Source organism: Falco punctatus (assembly GCF_963210335.1).
Source record: "Falco punctatus genome assembly, chromosome: 5".
Lineage (NCBI taxonomy): Eukaryota > Metazoa > Chordata > Aves > Falconiformes > Falconidae > Falco > Falco punctatus.
In genome coordinates, this window is record NC_137584.1 from 22,912,893 (window position 1) to 22,934,965 (window position 22,073).

The following is a 22,073-nucleotide window of genomic DNA, read 5'->3' on the forward strand; positions in this document are numbered from 1 at the left end:
GATAGCATGTCACCCTGATATAGAATGAACGACAAAGAGGTTACGCTGCATATTCCAACAGCAAAAAATAGACAAAGAATAAGGAAAGAGGCAGCAGTCCAAAAAAACCCCCAAACACCTAAAGAGCTCCTGCTTAGCAGTTTCTAAGTCTTGCATCACAGCCTCCCTTTTCTTGCATTCCTCTAGTTTGCAAAAACTCAGGCCTCTGCATCCAGATCTCATATGCGTCTGCTGTTTCTGTCTGAAAGCTGCCCCAGAACTCATATTTACCAAAACCCTGAAGTATAATTCTCCTTCATTCTTGAACAACCCAGATCCCAATCCTTACTGCTCCCTAGAATCCTCTTAATTCCCAGCTCATAGTTGTCCTGTTCAAGATCTTCCAAAACACCATCACAAAAGCCAGCAATTGGGCCACTTCTCCTACTTCTGTCCTCTGCAGCTTTTGAAACTACCCTGAACGCCCCTGTCAGCAGAGTCCAGCTCACCCGTGCTACAGCCATCTAATCCGGCTCCCTCACTGCTGACATTGGCTTCAACAAAAACACAAACTCTTCTTCTTGTGCAAACTAACTGCTCTTCCCAGCAACTCACCAAGAATGAAATTTAAGAGCTTAATGGAGGAAAATAACTGCTGGAAAATTCCTGTTATTTCAGCCTTACAAGCAACATGATGAGCTAACAAAAACAAACAAACACACACAAAAAGAAGAAACAAAAAAGGACAATTTTTTACTTTTTCCATTCCAGAAAAATTTTCTTCTGTGTTTTGCCATGTCTTGTAGCTGTTCTTAACAGAACTCAGTACAGTAAAAATGTAGGAAGAAGTTTAAGTTTACTTGTATTGTAATCAAAAAACATTAGGTAACATTTGCCAAGAGATTTCAGGAGATGGAAGAGCATGTCCACATCTCCGTAACTTTTCCCCATTTATGCCATTGTAACAGAAGACTTGTAAAACTGGAAAGCTATTTAGAATGTGTTTTAATGAAAGAAACAATCATGTAAGCTAATCCAATAGCTGCAATCGAGCTTTAAATAACGGTAAGGGAAAGACTCTTCTTTTCTCATCTTTAGCCATCTATAATTTAGCCATCTACTTCCTCCTGTATTAGCTGTGTATTTTTAAAAGGAGTAGGATGCTTGCTTTGCTGTATAGACAGTAGCTAGTTAACTTTGGGACTTTTTTTCCCGCATTACATTGTTTAATATAACTTTTGGAAAGTTTATATGTCCCTGGATAGTGTCTGAAGCAGCCCAACGACTTCAGCAATTAGTGCTGGGGGATCTGTGCACTGCAGCACCTTGCACCACCCGCCTGAAGTCTATCGCTTTGTGTGGTACTCAGCTCATGCTTTGTCATCACTGAGTTCAGATGCTGATGAACACCCAGCATGGTTTGTAGCATGTTTCCTGAATTTTCTTGTCATTGCTGTATGACAAATATTACCGTAAGGTAGAATTACAACACGCAGGACTCTACTGTGACTTATGCAACCATTGTATGTTTTGCAGAAGACAAACCTTTTTGTCATTTGATGAAAAGGTATGTATGATAGTAAAACAACATGGTTTCACTTCTAGGGCACCTTGAAATGACAGATTTAGAGGCTGACATGGTTTTACAGCTTATAGCTAAGCCAGGGTCAAAACAAAACAAAGAAACCTCCTGACTTCTCCCCACAAATTCAGATTCCTGAGCAGCTGTACTTGATAGTCAAGACAACCCTAGTGGGAACATGGGGTGTGAGTCCTGATAAAGGGATTGCTGTCACACTGTTTTGTTTGTGGTTTGGGTTTTTTTTTCCATTTTTTTTTGTTTGTGTTTGTTTTTTTTTACTTATTTTCTAATAAGTAATTGATATATACTTTGTCACAAACTTAATACGTTTGTATAAAAATATGAACATGATGTCAGCAATGCAGAAAACATTATGCACTTGCCAAGGTCATTCCTTGATTTACTCACATTCAAAACAGTAATTATGACCACTCCCCAGAGTACCTGTTTTCTGTCAAATGTTCAGCCACCAGTGCAGCCTGGTCAAGAAGGTACCAAAAGTGAATTAAAATCTTTCTAGGCTTCTAGAATTGCAGCAAGAAAGTCACCTTCTGACTCTGAATGGGTCTATCAGGTTTATTAAGGAAGCATCAGATATAAAGTAAGTCCATTTGCCATCAAATTATTTTTTGGAATTATAATATTCTAAAATCATCCCTTTTTATTTTCATGATCATGCCTGCATTTGTCCAAAAATCTGAGAATGAATGGGAACAATAAAGCAAGTACAATCACTTCTGTTTAAATCAGTATATGCGATTCAGAAGTATCATTCTGGGACAAAAAGATAAAATTTGTAAAAGAATTCATCTTGGGCACCTAAAAGGGAAGTGCATTAGGATTAGCAAGGTAGCATAAGTTATCAAAACCTATTTTATTGAGAGATTTGCATTTCAATGGATATTCATTTCTCTATCTGGATCTATCTTAACTATGTCTTTGTAGGTACATGAAATAACTCATCGACCAGAATCTAATGATTAAGCTTAGCTAGCAGTGCCATTGTATAGCAGCTGCGAGTTATACTGTGTCTCCGTGGAGAGAGCTGCTGAAGTCAATAGAGCTCTGCAAAGGGGCACAGATGTAGCTCCATGCAGCCCATTGGGGAACTCAGAGTATAGACATTAAGTCTGATTCTCCCTTCAGAATAGCACAGTTAGTCTGGTTCTTTGAAAAAAAAAAAGTACACATAAATCTGGTAAATTTATCTGTAGCAAAGAATTTGGGTTTTAATCTTTGTCAGACTGGAGCTTCTCTTTGATCAGTGATAGATATGAGAATTTGGGACAGATTAAACTTTTAAGATACTATATATTTCATCATTGACCTACAGCCTTTTTTTAAAAAGGTGCCTAAAAGATATTGAACATCTAATTTGCTACAGGAATATGTTAGCAAAGAGGTGGAGACCGCTGTTTCTGTCCTTATGAAATGCCTACTAATCACTGGTAGAAGAGAACCTTTCTCATCAGTAAGTATTTAGGGATTTTGTAGAACACAAAGCAGAAGAGAATGAGAGGAAATCATCTGGAATAGTTAAAGTCTGGTGGTTTGCTCACTCCTTGTAAAGATACAGAGGATGTAGGCTCAATCAAGCCTGTACTCCAAATCATGCAGAATGTACATGTAATAAAAAAAAGTCTGATGTAGGAAATCTAAACTCAGAGCTTTTGTTTGTAAGAGGTGACAGATGTGCCCATATAGCTAATCCTAAAAGTCTTGTTCCAATATGCTATTTTGAGCTTGCCCTGGAGAGTAGGCAGCGAACTGGTCAGCAACAACAAAACTCAGGCAAATGTTACAGCAAAAATTTAGAGGCATTTAAAGCATCATATAGCAGTTCAGTAAGTGGATCTGAGGATCTAAGCAGGACTCAGATATTGGATGTATGTTCCTAAATCCCTTTATGGAATTGTAATAGTCACAATTTTCTTCAGGAAGCTATCTCCCTTTTCTTTTCTTTGCTTTTGGTACATATACATGTATACATGTGAAAAATCATAATTAGGCAGATCAAATGTAGACTACAGACCATCGGGACTCAGCAAAGCATCTGAACATGAGTTTAAATTAAACACACATGTAAGTCAATTAAAGCCAATAGGTTTTAAGCAAATAAGTGAATCTTCTTAATGCTGAAGATATTAATGAGACTGTAATTTCTGGGGAAAAAAAACCAGTAGAATTGGAAGAAGTGAAAATATATACATGATTTCTGCTTTTTAACCAAAAGCATCTTAATTTTCAAATCCTTGCCTGAAGAAGTCTTTCTACACACATACTTTCTAGCCTCATTTAGCTTTTATTAAAAACTAATCAAATGAGAAAAGCAGCTTTTGATCCTTTTGAAATGAAAACTAACATATTGAAAGCAGGAATGAATAAGCACCAGGAACACACTCTCTTGGACCTCAGTATCTGTGGTTGTGAGACTGGCCTGAATCTTCCTGTGTTTTCACCGCAATCCATCACACAATTGCATCTTTCTGACCAAAGCCTATTTTATTCCTGAGAAGACTCTGCACTTTGTTCAGAGCCTTAGGATCCCCTTTCCTCATCCAGGGTGATACATTTCAGCACTACAACATAAAGCTGGTATTTGCTACAATGAGGCAGGGAATCTGGGCTCAATTACTCCCCGAGTTTCACACTATGCTACTTCTAAGAGGACAAGGTGCCTAACACTGCTTAAGAACATCTCCTATTACTGTGCAAAGGGAGAAAGGATGGGAACCATCTTCTGAGCCCATAAAAGATACTTCCTAGGTAGCCAGATGACTAGCTGCCCTTCATCAGCATTCGCTCTTAACCCCGAGGACTAATCTAACCCAGATCTTATTGACTGCAGCAGAGAACACTATCACTGTGCCAGTGGCCCAATGATTGCATTATTAGTTGATAAGGCTTTGTAATTAGCCCTCAAACTCTCCTCAGTAAATCTCCAATTTCACCCCTCAGAGACTCTGAGTAGATGCTACTACACTATAGGGCCTCAGAAAGCTACTAATGAAGTGTGTAATGAGGCTTTTTAGAGTCAGAAGACTGAGGAAAAAAACAAATAAAAAGCATATAAAAGATGAGGGTTACTTTTCTAGCAATTTTTCCGATCTCTTCAATTGAAAACATTTCTCAGGAAAGGCTTCAAAACCATTTCTAATTTAAAATGCAGAAGATGAGTTAATGGTAAATTGAAGTTTACCTTTGAAAATTAACAAAGGCTTGCATCACTGGTGTGCAGCGCTGAAATAGGACATTAATTTCTGTAGCAAGGAAGCTGTGCTTAAACTCTCAATCTGTAATGTTTTTGCATCATACCCACTTTTCCACATATGCACACTCACCTACAGCCTGCAACATCAAGACTTCTCTCTGGGTACTTACCAAGTGGCAAGTACCCACACATTCGTCCATCACTAAATGATATGGTACTGGCACTGTCATGGGCAAAGACGGATGAAGAGACAGAGGTTTGGTCTCATGCAGTGCTTCCAAACTTGTCATTTGGTTTTCATTTTCTCATGTTTTAAGTGTGCTACGGTTAGCACATATGGTTACAAATGGTAAGAATTTTTTTTAACGGAGATTTCCCACATGCTTTAGAGAAGCCTGTGCTGTTCCATGACTCTTGCTGAGCCAAGGGCTCTGGCATTTAAGTGCTGTCAGATCTTGTTGCAGTTTAACTCCCCTGCTGTGTGCTTTGGGGACGTTTTTGTTATAATAGAGTCTGCAGAACAGAACATGTGGGTATGCATCAGGTCATAGTCCAGATATTCTTTAAGTCAGCATAAGTTAGTATGGCCATGGAAAGATGCAATCTCTTACTCTGAAATGGGGAAGAGCAGGGAAAGGTTAATTTTCATTCAGATCACTGATTTGATCTGGTTTACCATAAGCGCAGAAAACATGTCAACCATTTCAGGTCTTACTTAGGTGTATTATCTTCAAATACTGAATAAAATGTTTTTTGAGCCAAGATACCAGACTGTGAAGAAGAGCGGCTGAGATACGGACATGCATTGTGCATGTCAATTGTGCTGTGGGCTTTAATGATGTCCAGTGCACTAAACATCTGAGGGAGGCACAGCTGCTTTCTCTGTGACTGTGACTCAGAGTTCCAGACACTTCCATCCAGGGGCCCAAACCTGGCAGAGGGTTAGATGGAGAATATAGCCAAGACAAGTTAAAGCACCACTGGTACTGTACTGCAGTAGTCCACCAAATGATTCGTGCTATGGCAGATTTCCTTCCTCAATGAAAGACCACATTTTTGTACTACCGATCTGCTCACATGCCTTTCTGTCTGCTCACCCATCAGCTTAAGGTATCTGGACTACCCATCATCACAGTAAAGTCGGCCATCAGAGGGGTTCACAAAACAAAAATACACATTGCTGTCACTGATTTTATTTTATTGTAGCTTAACCTATTTCATCTTCACGTTTGCAGCATCTAGTTTCCTATGAGTCACTTCAGAGTGTAATGGAAACTGCAGCACAGCACAACTACCCATTTGCATGAGTGACAACAGTATGGTCTTCAAATGGAGCGTGTTGACTTTGGGCTAAATGCTGTTGTTATCCCTTTTGACTAAATGGTTAGATGGTTTTTAGAGTCTTTTGCAACACTTCAAAAAGGAGATACTGAAAATGAAACTTGCTATTTCTAAAGTGCTATCTTGTGCATTTACATAATTGGTATATTAAATACTCTTTTCTTGGAAATCAGAAGCATCAAATAACTGGAATATCATCCTCAGTCATAGAATTGTTTTTCCATCACATAGTCCAAAAGTCTTGTTTCCTTTTCAGCTTTCCTTTCTGGATCCCAGTGTCTCTGATGCTTCCATATCTCATCTTTCTTGTTTTTGTCACAAAGACAGAGACATGACATTTACTAGGTTGGAAGGATACCCTTCCAAATCCCATGGGGCAGTCTCTCTTCCAGGACTGCACAAAACTTATTTAGGACAAACATTCCTTTTGTTTCAGCTACCAGTTCCATACATTGTTCAGCTGTTTTGACCTTACTGTAAATGAAAATACCTAGCAGCACACTACCTACCTTCTACAAACTACCTTCTGCAAGCTACCTTCCAACACAGTTTAACTCCATTCCCAGCAGCATCACAGCACAGCAGAAAGAAAGAGACTGGACTGAAGTAGCTTGCATTTCACCTCCAGAAGACCTATATTTGTTCATAGGATACCAAAACTGACATCAGAAAGATTTTGTATGTCTAATGATAATGCAAAATAATAAAAAAAAAAAAAAAAAAGAAAAATGTGTAATATGTTTTTCTCCTGGGACTACTGGGAGTCAAGATAATTTCCTCAATAAATGGGATTACTGGCAGGATTCCAAGAAAGCAAAAAGTTGGAAAGGAAGCAGATTCAAATATGCATTCTGTCTCCACCACAGCAAGCCTTATTGCATTATATTTCACTCAAATGCAATTTCATCATAACACTAAATTACATCGGCCTTCAACTTGTAGTGCAATACACTATTTAGTCTTTTGAAACAGCATTCACAAAGAAGGAACCAAAATGCATTTATCTTCAGTAAGTAATCTATATACTTAGAAGCATTTAATTTTTGAAAAATCCAGCAAAATTTGAGTCACTTAGGCTACAGCTATACTCAGAAATAAGCTAGGTTCATTACCTGACCCTTTGGCCAACTGACCTATACGGTTAAACTTTGTTATCCCATAGAGAGGGTGGCTGCATCTAACAGGGTTAGTCTCTGAAACATGCCTGGGCACTATCTAGAGGAGAGCCAGGTGGCCCAGGCTGGAAGCAGGCTGGGGATCATGCTGGTTGTGACAGCAGTTTGACAGAGGTGGTGATCAGATGGCAGTGGTTGGGTATATGCCCTGCTTCTGCCATCTGCATAAACCAACAGTGGCAGACCCTGCACTTCTTTTTTATTCCCACTTGGAATAAAATATGCTCCATTCCAAGAGTAACTTAAAAAGAAATTATTTCAGAATTTTAATGCTTCTGTTAAATCAGTTACACTTACCTATTTGTATGTTGTTAAACAATTTTTTCTATTCAGATGCAAATACGCATTTTTATTGTTTATAAATTTTTAATGTTCAATTTGCTGAATCTTTGAGCAACACAAACCAACAAAATAGGGGCTTACTTTCATCAAAGTAGAAACAGAATTTAAATGGGAAAACTCTCCTGCAAAGAGGCCTGATAAAACTCAGAGAAACATGCACACATGTCAAAGGTCTGTTGAAGGTTAAGTGAAGGCTGTTCTACTTTTCATTTTACCCTATTCAGAATAGCGACAGAAAACTAGGCATATTCTTATGAAACCCACCTACATACATTCTGCAGCCAATGCATGTTTTTATACTGCCAAAACTATCAATATTCAGTTTTTATTACAGGTTTACTGGTGCTCTGTCAGACCCCAGTTCTGAGCTATCCTGACACCCAAGCAGATGACTAAGAGTGTAAGCCCTATTTTATTTCTGTGCATTAGCTCTCTCCATCCTGGTAAACAAGCTAAAACGCCAGCTAATGCAGCTGACATCTTGAATTATGTAAGGTCTCATAATACATGCCAGAAATGTTATTCAGCCCTGCTATGCATGCAGGAATGCTGTTCAAAACTTTGGCTTCTGGCTCAGCAGCCTGATCAGCAGTTGAAAGGGTGCTCGGCATGCAATGGGGATTACTGAGCCGCGCTCAGGAGGAAGGCAGGCTCCATAACCATCACCCCTTGCTACATCCTTCACAGAAATCCACCAGACGTAAAAGGTAACCACAGTGACAGGGAGACAGAGATGTACTGGGAGGAAATGGCTTGTGGTGAAAACCCAGGTTAAGGACCAGCACTTTGTATTCCTGCGAGACAAGAAATTTTCTGTCTGATTTTGGACTACCGAAATTTGCAGTTTTTTGCAAGGAAAAGATACAAGAACCAGAGTATTTGTCAATTTCTGCTTGAAGTTCACCGGAAAAAGCCTGTATGTTAGGCTGGCAGATTCAAGGCGCACCCCTCAGTTTAAGGGAAACCCGAGGATTTAAAAGTTATCTGTCAACAGCAGCCTGCCTGCTCAATTATTCCTAGTGCAGTGTTTGCAACAAATTCTCAACGGAGCCCCTAATAATGTTTCACAGTATTACAAAAACCTTCTTCCTTTTCTGACTGCAGTTATTGGTAACTATGCCATTAAATCCTTTGGGAGCACGAACAGGCACAGCTGTCAACACCAGTACACTGCATCAGCATCTCACCCATATTTTAGTCAATTATATTCTGAGCAGTGTATTTTCATTACATGGAAAAGTGATGGAAGACACAGCATTTGGTATTGACCTGCTAATAACCACCTGCCTTCAGGATTTAACAGATCAGAGACTTTCGTTCTTGAAACATATTGTTTGCTCAAATACATACGTCTAGATGCCGTCTGGATCCGCTTATAAGCTGTAGGGGTCTAGGGCAGGCACTGAGACCTGCCACTCAGTGGAAAATTTGTGCGGTTATCTACATTCACTTGTGGGAAGTTCAATCATAGCCAAAACCAAAGAACAGAATAAAATATATTTTGTTTGGTCTAAGTACTTGGAAAATTAGAACTGTCTCTAAGAAAAGGTTTTAGTTTGTGGTCCTAGGATGGATATGACACACCCTCCAAAGCAGGATGGCTGCATCCAGACTGCTGCTGGGAAAGACCACTTCAAAACCTTCTCGGTGTACATGGTCAGGTTTCTGTACTCAGGTCTGTGTTCTGGAAATGTTTAATTTACCAGCAGGAACAAAGCTGGTCAACGTGTGGAAGTCTAAGTCAAGTATCTCCTCTTTCCCTGTTGCCTTTAGAAGGGTCACTCTTAACAAGCCACAGACATTAATTAGTTTACTCTCCCTTAGCACACCTTATCCTACAAGGATAATTGCCTTCTTGCAAGATCCACAGCTTTCAGAGCCATTTATGAGAAAATCCAGGACTGAAGAATTCACAACATATGTCTCCACTATGGCTGAGAAATTACAGGCTCCTCATCCTGAGAGACCTCTACTTCCACTGACAAGTACTCACAAGCTGAAAATTAACCACCTTTTCTGTTTCCCAGAGACTTTCACAAATTTGGACTGAACCAGTTGATGTAGCCAGCACACCTCAAACTCCAAACTCAGCCCAGATACAGTGACTAAGAATACAAAAAAATTCAAATATTGCTTCCAACCACTGTCATTAAGCACTCATCTTTTCATCGTTGGTGATCAGCCAGGTACAGGTCTGTCAGAAATACCCATGGTACAGGCCATGTTTTCATCATTGGAACCAATACTATAGCAAATTCTTCAGATTCACCTTTAGAATTTGGCTCCATTGCCTAAGCATAGGTCTCCAGCACCCTTTGAGATGAACAAGTCAAGTATCCTGCCTTGATTTTAGTTGCCAATCCAAAGTGAGACCTGTCAGTGTCCTTTAATGCTATCTCAGAAATCTTACATCGGTTCATGGTACAGACACCTTTGTGCATCTGAATTAAGTCTACAGAGATGCATGAGCAAGCTATGTGAAATAATAGAGTTGCAAACTCTAGAGTTGTTCTCTTCAGGAACAGTGAAAGTTGATGGTTCTCCTCCAGATTGCAAGCTAAATAATTAAATTTAATTAAGGACTTCTGTCTAAGGTTTTTGTTTTGTTTTATTTTATGGAAAGATGAGTCACTATGGCATGCTATACATGGTATTATCTACAGAACAATAAACAACCTTTGGTTAAAGATTTCAATCTTAATTTCTTCGTTTTGTGTATTTCTCCCAGGCAAAAATATCCATTTTCTAAGCTGTGAGAAACACCCAGTCATTTTAATAGAAGCTGCAGATTTGAAATCAGGCTACCACTTTGAAACTGTCTTCAGAAGTATATTTGCCGTTTAGTTATAAAATAATATATTGAAAGAATAAAAAGGAGAGAAAAATAGAGATCTATTGAAAAACATACTTAACTACACATTTTCCTATAGTTTTAAAATTTGCTTTAGTTATTTAATAGGCCATATTGTAGGCAGTATGAATGAAAAAAACACAACAGTCAAACAAAACCCTCCACAATGTTTACATGTGTATGTTACAGTACAGCTGATATATAAAGCATTGTAGCAATAAGAAAGGTGTAAGATGCCAAATATGATAGAATTATATATTTGTTGTTATACCTAGTACAGAATAGTTATTTGCTATTTAGAGAAACCAACGAAATAAAAAAGACTTGTAATATAAAACAATCCTTCTAGAGAAGAAAAAATCCAGAATTTTAAACTTTTTTATAAAAATATGGATATATTTCCTTCAGTAAACATAACAAAATCTTTCTGAGGTAGCATGTGTGTTACACAGATGGAGGGAGATCACAGTTTTTCATCCAGTAATTATAAGGAACTCTAGCTAAATTAAAACTAAGACACAAAAGTTAGCTTTTTAACTACAGTATGGTATTTTCTCATGGATACTGACCACTACCAGTAACACACAAAGAAAAGTCACCCAAGTCATGGCAAATTTTAGAAAGGTCTATAACATAGTACAGTGAAACTTACTTTTGATGATCTCCCAGTGGTCTCTGTCCAATGGATTTTAATAACGACTCTGGTCGAACTGTTAATTTTGGTGATGTCTTAGGGCTGGTATCAGAGTCTCCACTTTCTTCATCTCCCATGGCCTTAATATAGCTCCCACTTCTCATTCTTCTGCAGGGGATCTCTTCATCTTTCCCACCACCTGGGTATCCTCCCCATTCATCCTGAGGTACCTAATGGAGACCATAAAACACATCAACAAAATGTGCATTATTCTTTTCATGTATTTAAATGCATCCTTCAATTTTTCATTTTACAAACACAAGCTGTGAATTTTTTATTCTTCAGAAACAGGTAACATAGAAATTTCTAAGGTACCCAAATGATCTGGCAATTTAATTTCAACTTCAAGATTGGAAATTTTCAGTTTAGAAATGCTGGAGCCTAAGGCACAATCAAGTCATGGTTTGTGAGCTGAGCTACAATATCTATTTGCAGACAAGCTCTAAATTGCAGGAAGTTTGCACACAGATTTTCAGCTGATAAACAGTAAGTTGATCAGGTGTCTCCAGACCTAAAACTCTCTGAAAGCTGAGCACTTCGGTCTTTTACTGGCTCTTCTCAGATGGGGCTTTGGCTGCTTTTCAGGAAGGCGAATGAAGTATTTGAGTTAAACTAAGCTATAATTTTGGCATAAATGGATAGGATTCTCATTCAGGGTAAACGTCTGTGGAAAAAAAGGCACATGTGGCAATTTGATTTTTTTTCTTATGTAGAAACTGCAAAATAGTTAGTAGAGGCTGTAACATATCAGGAATGTAGCCAGTTAATTATAAATACATTTGGTTGAGGCTGCTTTCACGCAGTTGAGGTCATTTATCAAATAGTAAGATTGGCAGTCAGATAATCCACAGCTGTGGATGTATATCTCTCTGCACCACAAATTGGCAGGGAACTGAGCAGGAGTAGGTTTTCCAATCCAACGTGAAATCAGCCTTGTTTTAAGACTTATGGGAAAATTTAGCAAGCCTGTCTCTGCCAGAATTGCTGATGCTTTGATTTTTTGTTTAATCTTCCAAGATGCTGAGTCCTCTGGTCCTAATCCAGAAACACACTTAAGAATTTACTTAATTTAAAGGATATAAACAGCTCTCTGAAATCCATTATAATGACTCATGGTTAAAAAGAAGGATGTGACAGAGCCCATCAGTGGACTTGGCAGCATCAAATCCTTTATCAACATAATGACTTCATATATATTAAACAGTACAATGGCATTATTTACAAATATACTATAAATCTGAACTTCCAGTTACACATATATTAAGCTGTTTCTGCAAAGCAAGATGTCTGATAAAGACTTTCAAGTCAAACATATTTGAGACCCTCTGCAGACAGAATTCACTGTGGAGCTGAAGCAAACACTCCCCTCAGTTTCAGCAGTCTTGGAGATTGGACTTAAGTAACTAACATGATCTGCCTGTCACCTTTGCTGCTCTTTCAAGATACATGGCTTAGCCACACATCAGGTGAACAGACCTGGTGCTTGGAGCCCCAAAAAGGGATTAAGGGGGAAGTGAAGTTTTAAACGTGGGTGAACAAGTGAAAATAGAGATATTAAATTAAAGAAACAAGCTCAGGAGAGAAAAATGAGGTTGAAGATGAAGACAGATAAGAAGAGATTAAACAGATCGCACATATCAGAAAAATGTTAGAGGCAAATATGAGAGAAAAAAATTATGAGTTACATTCCTATATAAAGTAATAGGACAGAGCATGAATCTAAATTAAATATGGGTTACATCATGCAAAGAAACAAACTTCATATTATTCAGCTTTGGATGGTGATTAGAAAGGGAGTGTAAAAAATCTTCCCAAACTTCAAGCCTGTAAATGTGATACATCACTCTCATTTCTTTTCCAAGACCTAGTATGTGTGAGATTAATGTTGGAGGAAGGTTTTTTGAGATACTAGGAGACCTAGAAGTATTTACATGTAGTGATAGTTGTAATAGCCAGGCTTCTAAAATATACAAAATAAACCTATTTTCTTAAGCTTTTTTTTTAATCTACAGCTGGCAACACTATTAACTGTAAAAATCTGAATCAGAGAGCTGTATATGAAAAATTAATTGATATAACACAAACATACTCTCACTTCAAAGTCTTATTACTTTCCTGTCAGCATAGCTAAAAACAAAATCCAAATGCTGAAAAAGCATTTACTGGCATCTACGTGGGCCCACTGCAAGCTATACTGTTCAATTTGCTGAACTAAAGCTGAATTATTATGTTCAGTCTTAATATTCTTTTTCAAAAAATTGATAACTTTTTCATAGAATCATTATTTTGGCTTGAAATTTTTTTCCTTCAGTTTAGCTCAATGATAATTAAATAGAAAGTTTAAAAAGACATTGATCAATAACCTTTTAATTACTCAAATGCGAAAAAATTATTAGTTTCTCAACTTCCTTTTGTCTGAAATTCCATGTTCAAATAACTAGATAAGGACTGGATTTAAATGAGTAAACACAGGCTTATTTGTTGATTGAAGTTGAAATCTTACTTTAAAAGATAGGAATGACTGATTTCTTTACATTGAAGTATCTAAAAAATTAAGTTTCTTCACTGTGATAAGGAGCTTCATGAGGACAAATCTTACGTTTATGTGTCTTACTATTTTTGTTGACTACATTTCTTTTATTTTCTGAACTCAAATGAATTCACATAAAAGCTAAAACCGCATGGTACACACGAATGCACCAAGAATCCCCTTCTAACTTGTTGACTATCACAGAAAATATTATGGTTGAAGAAACATTATTCACAATTAAAATATGTGCATATTTCTACCCTTCAGCCATTCAAAGGAGCAGAATACAATGAACACAGGGAAGATGCTTCTGGAGCCTGGCAAGCAAGTCTGACAATGTGCTGTCTCAGAAGGTTTCATGCAGAGCCTAGGAAAACAGCTGGAGCCCTTTCCCTATTGTCAAAAGCCAAGGAAAGGGCCCTTGACATTGCTTTTCCTCGTGGACTGATAATAAAAGCAAAACTTGAGGTCCAGTTTGGCCTGGTTCATCATTTGCTTTAGCTGATAGGTTAAATACTTCGAAAAATCTTCCCAAACCCAGGTCGTCTCAGACCCCAGCATAGCTTTAAAGAAAAGCAGAAGTGTTATACTAGTGTAGGAAAGATTTTTATTTTGAAATATTAACAAAAATATTTAACAGCATGTGTGAGGGTCATTAAACGTATATTTTCCAAAACATGAAAAGGGCTTTGCAGCTTGCAGAAATGCTTTCTTACAATAGTTACCAGCCCCTGAAATTCCCATCTGCAGGGTTTGCAGCTGCTAATTTGGAATAATTACCCTAATTATCTACTGGCATACAGTGATGAGTGCTGTTATTTATAATGTCTAAAAAGGCCTTCCTCCTGTTCTAGATGTTAACATGAATCCCTGTGTATGTAGTTTCTATCCACAGAGGAGTTAGACTGCATATTACCATATGAATTTCCTTTTGTAAGAACAATGAGCTGACAAGGTCTGGATCTTTTCATTTAATTCTGTCACTGGCTGCTGATTTGGTTATAACTATTACAGAGAATGATGAGTCTCTCTTACAATTTTCTCATGCACTGTTGCTGTGAGAAGCAGAACCAGGTTCAGGAATTTGGGACCTTTTAATTGTTCTGCTGCTAATTCAATGTGATATCTTACATTAGTCATCTGGGGCCAATTTTATCAAAGCACCTGGTACCTAAAACTTACTACATTTTATGGAGCTGATGCTGAAAGTGAACTCCAGAAACTTAGGTAGGATTCCACATTCCCTGTACAAGGCATTTGGGAGAGTTAGCTCCTTCAGAGTAGCATCCAAAAGGTCTCTTCAGTTAGCAAACAAAATGCAAAACATGAAGAAAAATCTCAAACGTTTTTCTCCTTTCTTGGGTTTATTGTATCTGATAACAGGCAGCAGAAAGGCCCTTCTGTCATTTCCCATTCACAGCCTAAAACCATCTTTTGAAGAACAAATTCAGATTTTTTTTCAAAGGACTGAGCAGCCTTATTCTTTCCTTCCATGACGAAATGGTTATGGAATTGGGAGACGTTACTGCTCACCTTCTAATCAATAACAGTTGGAGTGTTCAGGAAGGAGAGGACTTAGACCTGATGTTAAACAAACTGGCATGCTCTCCTCTTTTTGTAACTCATGGCCATTTAATGAAACACTCACAGATTGCCTGGGGAGGGCTGGTTAGAAGAGAAAGACAACATATTTGAGAAGTTGTGGCAGTCCAGTGAAGTTCCCGCTGACTGGAAAAGGGGAAACATAACTCCCATTTTTAAAAAGGGAAAAAAGAAAGACATGGGGAACTACAGGCCAGCCAGCCTCACCTCTATGCTTGGCAAGACCATGGAGCAGATCCTCCTGAAAACTATGCTAAAGCAAGTGGAAAGTAAGGAGGCGATGGGTGACAGCCAACAGGGCTTCATCAAGGGAAAATCTTGCCTGGCAAATTTGGTGACCAACCTGCTACAACAGGGTTACAGCATTGGTGGATGAGGGAAGAGCAACTGATGTCATCTACCTGGAGTCGTGCAAAGCATTTGACGTTGTCTCGGATGACATCCTTATTTCTAAACTGCAGAGACATGGATTTAATGGATGGACCACTCATTGGATGAGGAATTGGCTGGATGGCCACACTTAGAAGAGTTTCAGTCAATGTCTCAATGTCCAAGCAGAGACCAGTGACAAGTGGTGTTCCTCAGGGCTCAGTACTGGGACCAGTGCCATTTAACATCTTTGATGGTGACTTGAACACTGGGATTGAGTGCACCCTCAGCAAGATTCCCAATGACACCAAGCTGTGTAGTACAGTCAACACGCCTGGGGGAAGAGATGCCATCCAGAGGGACCGTGACAGGCTTGAGAGGTAGGCTCATGTGAACCTCTTTAGGCAACCTATTCCAGCATTTGACCACACTCAGGAGGAAAAAGTTTTTCCTTATATCTAATCAGAGATGGCCAATCTAGGCTACCATTCAGGAACTAGTGTTAGCAGTGCGTATCTAAGAACTACTGATGTCAAAACTGGGAGAACCAATGAAATATTCTTTCTTTTGGACTTTGACCACTGTTAATTCAAGTTTTTTAATTTCAGTTTAGGATTTAGCTAAAATCATCAAACTGGCAACAACCACTGGCATTTAAAAATAGATTTGCTCCTGTTCCACCCACTTCTATGGCATTTCCTCCCAGCTCCCAGAATTTTAAAGGTGTTCCACCACTAAATTGCTGATCTGCTTAAAATCTGGCATATCACTTTACCATCTAAAATGAAACACTTGTAAATAAATGCCTTCAGCTGATGGAGCTGACTATCACTTCTTCATATTTCTCATTCTCAAAGGTTAAAATGACGATTACCTGTTTCACAGAAGTCCTGTGAAATTTAATTAGCATGCAGATGTAAAATGCACTGAAATATTCATTACGACCTAAATCTTACCTTAGTAATATAAATTTCACATTTTACTAGAAGCTGAAGCTGTCTGTGCATGTAATTAGATTATAGATGTTATAAAGAAGGATAAGATATGAAACACTATGTAGTAGATATGTAATTTTTGTAATTTTATGATTTCTCAGCCTCTTCACGAAGATGACCCCCCCCCAAAAAAAAAAGAAAACAATCTGTAGGTAAGAGATTTTCTTTTAAATCATGCCTTCTTCAGAGAGCCTCAGAAAAACAGCCTTTGTGCAAAGCTGTAAGTAGATGGAAGTAGATGACAATCTTACAAGGCAGACAGCAATGCTTTTTAGCATGGTAGAAAGTTTCCTCGATATTATAATGGAAAGTGTGTGTAAAAGTTCTATCTATCTATCTATTAATAACATATATATATAAATATAAAGTTATATTATAATATTAAAGAAATTTTAGGGTAAAACTGCAGCTGCTACTGTCAGGATGCACAGTATCTGCTGCCCAGTATTTCCCCAGGCAGCAGAACCTGCAGCCTCAGCACATGCTGAGGGGAACTGAACTGGGGGTGTGGGGGGGTCTGGGGTGAAGGCACTGCGGCCAGGCCCTGTCGTACTCCCTGCAGGGAGGGGAACTTGCTGGTACCATGTACCGATAAAACCACGTAGAAGCTGTCCAGCAGGGAAGGTAGGGGAAGGTGTCGGCTGTTGAACCAGCAACTGGTTCCTTGGATGAACTTTGCTCATTATAACCTCTTTGTAATACCAAAGCACACCTCCATCTCAAAGCTACCCACCTCCAAGGTAAGACCACCCCTCACTGAAAGTGCACTTTACATTTTTATTGACTGTACCTTTAAAGGTAAAGTGAGAGAATTTTACACCTATCAGTAACAAATGATGTTATGACTGGAGTCACTCAAGCTCCACCTAAAAGTAAAGAAATAATACACAAGTAAGTTAGGAAGAAGTTAGGGAAGTCTCCACTGTAACTGTTGGGATTGACCGATGGGCCAGACCCGTCTTCTCCCCCACAGGGAGGCCTCTTGGGTAAGAGCTATACTATATTCTATGTGTGCTTAATGATTTGCCCCAGCTGGCTTTTATCAGTGATTAGACTTTGTATACCATTTTACGCTTGTTCTTGCAGTCAGTGTACTATCAATGGCAAACTCAAACCCTAATCTGTTACAAATCTGTATAATAAAATTTCTCAGCTGAGATCTGTTTTGTGTGAGTTTCCGAGAACTTGAATAATTGATTTGATCGTTGCGTCTGTCACCGGGAATCCCTGAACGGGACGGGTGAATCACCCTCCGATGCAGTGTGCTGCCCCATGGAGTCTCTGTAGCGAGCTCTGACAGGCTGGCTGGGTACAAGGGTCTTGTCTTTCCTGGCATGTTGACAGACTAGTTGAACATAAAGGGTTTGGGGAAAACCCTCCCCCTTAATGTGATAGGTGAGAGCTGGACCTCTTGTGTTTTCAAAAATTTTGCAGATGAAAGGACAGTGACCAATTACTAGATTTTTCTTCTAATGACATTCCCCTGTTTACTGCATGCAGACTCTAGACCCTATTGGTCTAGCTTTTGCAGGAGGGAAAAGTGCAGTATCTGAAAACAAAAACTTTGTTTCCTCGGAGCTAACTTTGTGTCTTTGCCTCAACACCATTCCCTGAACATTTTTGACTAGTTTTTTTCTGTGTTTTTTTTTTTTTTTAATGTGCTGATTCATTGTTCAAAGAATATGAATTATACAATGAAGCCATTCAAAATCCTCTACAAAATATGCCAGGGACTCCTCCTCACCACTAACAATGCCAATCCTCGTAATTAGGTGTAATTTTCACAAGACACGCCCTACTCCCCAAACTCCTTGACAGCTCAAAAGCAGAGAGAGATCTTGCAGCATCCCCTGAAAGGCCGCTGACACTGTCCATCAAGGCAGGAGCTAATCTGGAAAAGCAAGAGGCATCTTTGCTTGCCAGCCATTCTCTCCAGGCTTTGGTATGAACAGCCATAGTATCACAGGAAGATGAAGAACATGACATAGATCCCAAACAATATCTATTTTACACTGGGTTGAAAAGAACTTGAATTCAGGAATCTGGGAGTTGGGAATGGATAGGACAACCATGCAGATCACAGAACACAAACATAATGTTCCAGCTGGGAGATGTTTGAATAGGCAAACTAAGTGCCAGCATTATTTACTGCCCAATTTTCACGTTCCAAGCAAAGCTGCACTAACCGATACTTGACAGAAAGAAGACTTCTGTCCAGTGTACTCAGGATTGCTTAGTCACCGCTTCTGTATTTTCTACAGAACAGTGTTCTTTTCATTTAAATTATACTTCATAACTCGTATTTCAACAGGGATGAACTAAACCAAAAAGAACCAGTACTATGTTTCGTTTCCTAACTGGTTCCCCAGCAGCAATGTTAACTGTAATCTGAGGATGGTTAAGTACTGTAAATAGTGTTGTGAGGACTCTGTGGCTTTGTTTATACTGTTTGGATGAATGTGGGCCAAATGCACACCTCCTGACCTGCTGTGCTCATATTGCTGGCAAAGACCTTTGCAGTTCAGCCACCTGCAAATCCTCTGCTACATTGCTGGGTCTCTCTGGGACCCTCTGGACTCTGTGCTATTTTGACACCGTGGAGTGAGGTGCAGTCAGATGACAGTGGTGGGCTTGTCCTCACTGTAAGTGATTTTAGCCTGCTCAAAGATTTAAAAGATTTAAATCTTTTTAAAAAAAGATTTTAGCTCACTGAGATCTGGTGCCAGAACTTTGACACGAGTTGCGCTTGGACTGAAGGGCGGGCTTGGCCTGTACTTAAAAAAGAACCTATATATATGTAGCTTCTCAAAGACACAAACCCAGTACAGGTTCAAGCAAGAACCCTGGGTTCCAGTTGGCTGCATATTTCCTTTGGTAAGTGACCCAGGATGCTGCTTTGTGGTCAGCAGAATCTGCTTTAAAGTTATACTACCATCATCTTAAGTGGGGCAGATTTTCCTTAAGCAATATTCAGCTTTTCAAGCAATGCTAGTAATGGTAAAGTGACTTAGAGTGCTGCCTGGAAAATATAATAATAAAGATAAGTAAAGAAAAATTTTCATCTGAACTGGTGAGCTCCTCCAGCTCACTGTGCCACTGCGCAATCATCAGTACTAGCAAGACAGAAGGATGAAAATGGTGTGATGATTACCCCATGGCTGGGCATACCTCAGTGAATGAAGACCCACTGTCCTGCCTGGAGGCCAGCTGGCCTGCAGCACTCTGCACCCATGATACTGAGAAATCTTTGTCTCTAACTGAGTGTGACTACCAGGAATGGTCCCTGGCCTGTGCTAAGCCCTGAGCTGTACCCAGGAACTGTTTAGGGAAATTTGGCTGGCTTGGATGAAAACGATGCCCAAGACAGCTTGAGCCACATAACAGTACAGAGGATCAGGGTGCAGTGCCAAGGAAACCATCCCGACACTATGCAGTTTGATAGCATAGATGTACCATAAGGTAGCAATTATTGTAATAATGGAGGTCCACAGAAGCATCAAAGACCAAGACTTGGAACTTCTCATGATTGCCACAAAATGCAGCATTTCTGCCAATTAAATTGCCATAGTTACACACCCAGAATTTGTTTTTCTATTTCTTTGCCTTTCTGGGCCAGCTTATATCTGCATTTTCCTTTACATCGTTCTCTATAAATTGAATTAATTAAGTTACAATGCAAATTCTGCTAAAACCAAGCGTGAAAAGGCTAAAGACTTAAACTGGATTGCAGCTTATCGCTTACTACAGGAGAATGGGAGCCAGGAATATACCTGCCAGCAGGGCTTCCTGATTGACAGGGCAGCAGACGAAGCCCAAGGGACCACAATATCAGCAATTGAGGCTAACTACAAGTTTTCCTGGCAGATATCTTTGGGAGAGGTAGACTGAATTGCCTGAACCACATTTGCAGAGCAAATGGAACACAGCTATCTGCACAGTACAGTGAAGAACAACAGCCTGGGTTTTGTGACTGATGAAGCTGTGGGAGAGAAGACCCTCTGAGTGCATGAGGCATGTAGTCCCACTCACCGGGGGTCACCTGCGTCCCTGTGGCCTTGCTGCATCACATCCAACACTCCCACAGGTAGCTAGGGCCCTGTGTGGTACAGCGTAGGCATTGCAGTGCCTTACTATTCTGTCCTTTTCTAGCCACTTTCCGAAATGAGAAAATAAAGTGTCATCAGCCCCTTCAGCCCAGGGTCTCAACACTGCATGACTTATCAGCCAAAATCACCTGTAGGTCCCCCTGGAAATATCTTTGCCTTTACCACTGCAGACACTAAGGGAAATTCAGAGTTGTCACCTTATGTGAGTGGGACAAGACCCCACAGACCATTCATTGTCATAGAAGTATAGAGTAAGAGACAAAAATGCCCTTAAAGGAAGAAAAGGAGAAGTGCTTCCAACACACTTAAAATGCACAGCAACTCTAAAACCACAGAGACCGCAGATGTAGCAAGGACTCCAACGTTGCAGAGCCAGTATAAGAGCTAGACGGGGAAGAACCTAAAAGGCAGCATACTCAGGGCTGACCCAAAAGATGGCCTGTAGTAAACAGGGTCTTATGTAATCTAAGCAGGAAATTATATCACCTTTTAAAAAAAACTTTTTATAGGGCTACTACTGACAAAAACCAGCACGTCTTTAAAACATAAATAATTGTAAAGGCTATGTAATATATATATATATGCCTTTCATCCATTTTTCTCAGTTTAAGTAATGATTGGCAGTTTTGAACAGTTATTTCCAGATGATTCAAATTATTTGGCTGACAGAGTGAAATGGGTATTTTTTCCTGTCTAGATACTAGGTAACGCTAAACTATCTGCACAGTTTTCAAAAGACCAGTTCCTCTACCAGAAATACCAGGAACCTTGTCCATATAGACGTTCAGCCATTTAAACACACCTGCATCTCCACTTCGAAAAACAACCTTTGAGCACAGCACTGTAAGATGGCCAAAACTAGATGCAAAAAAAACCCCAAACCAAAGCCACGTTCATGAATGCTTCACCATTGTTTACAGTCACCTGTTCACAGGAAAAACAATACAGACTGCTCAGGAGAGGAGCAGGGTCTGCCCTAGGCGGTAAGACTGTATTTTAGGAGAGTGTGCAGTCAAGACAGCTCCGGGTGTGCATCCCTGGCAGTCTCATTTGACAGATGCAACTGGCCTGAGTGTCTAAAATAACAAACTACTCCTGCCTGAAAACTTCTTCAGACCCAGCAACACCTTTGAGTAACAACTGCAAAGGTCAGCCTTCAGCTTTGGTGAAGTGAACGCTGAAAAACAATTTGGCAATGCGCTGTACTAACATTATAAAGGAGGACAATTTTCTCTGATTAAAGGGCAGTGGGATCATGGCCTCCCTTTTCCACTCCTAGCTTTGACATTTCTACAG

General features: G+C 39.4%; 1 protein-coding gene across 1 annotated transcript in view; it reads right to left on the reverse strand.

The window, feature by feature from the left end:
* DLGAP2 (DLG associated protein 2) overlaps nucleotides 1-22,073 on the reverse strand; it is a 501,923-nt gene that overhangs the window by 74,467 nt on the left and 405,383 nt on the right. The window contains exon 7 of the mRNA XM_080387773.1: nucleotides 11,134-11,345. Coding sequence (XP_080243899.1) covers nucleotides 11,134-11,345 — 212 coding nt within the window. The remainder of the gene's footprint in view (nucleotides 1-11,133; nucleotides 11,346-22,073) is intronic.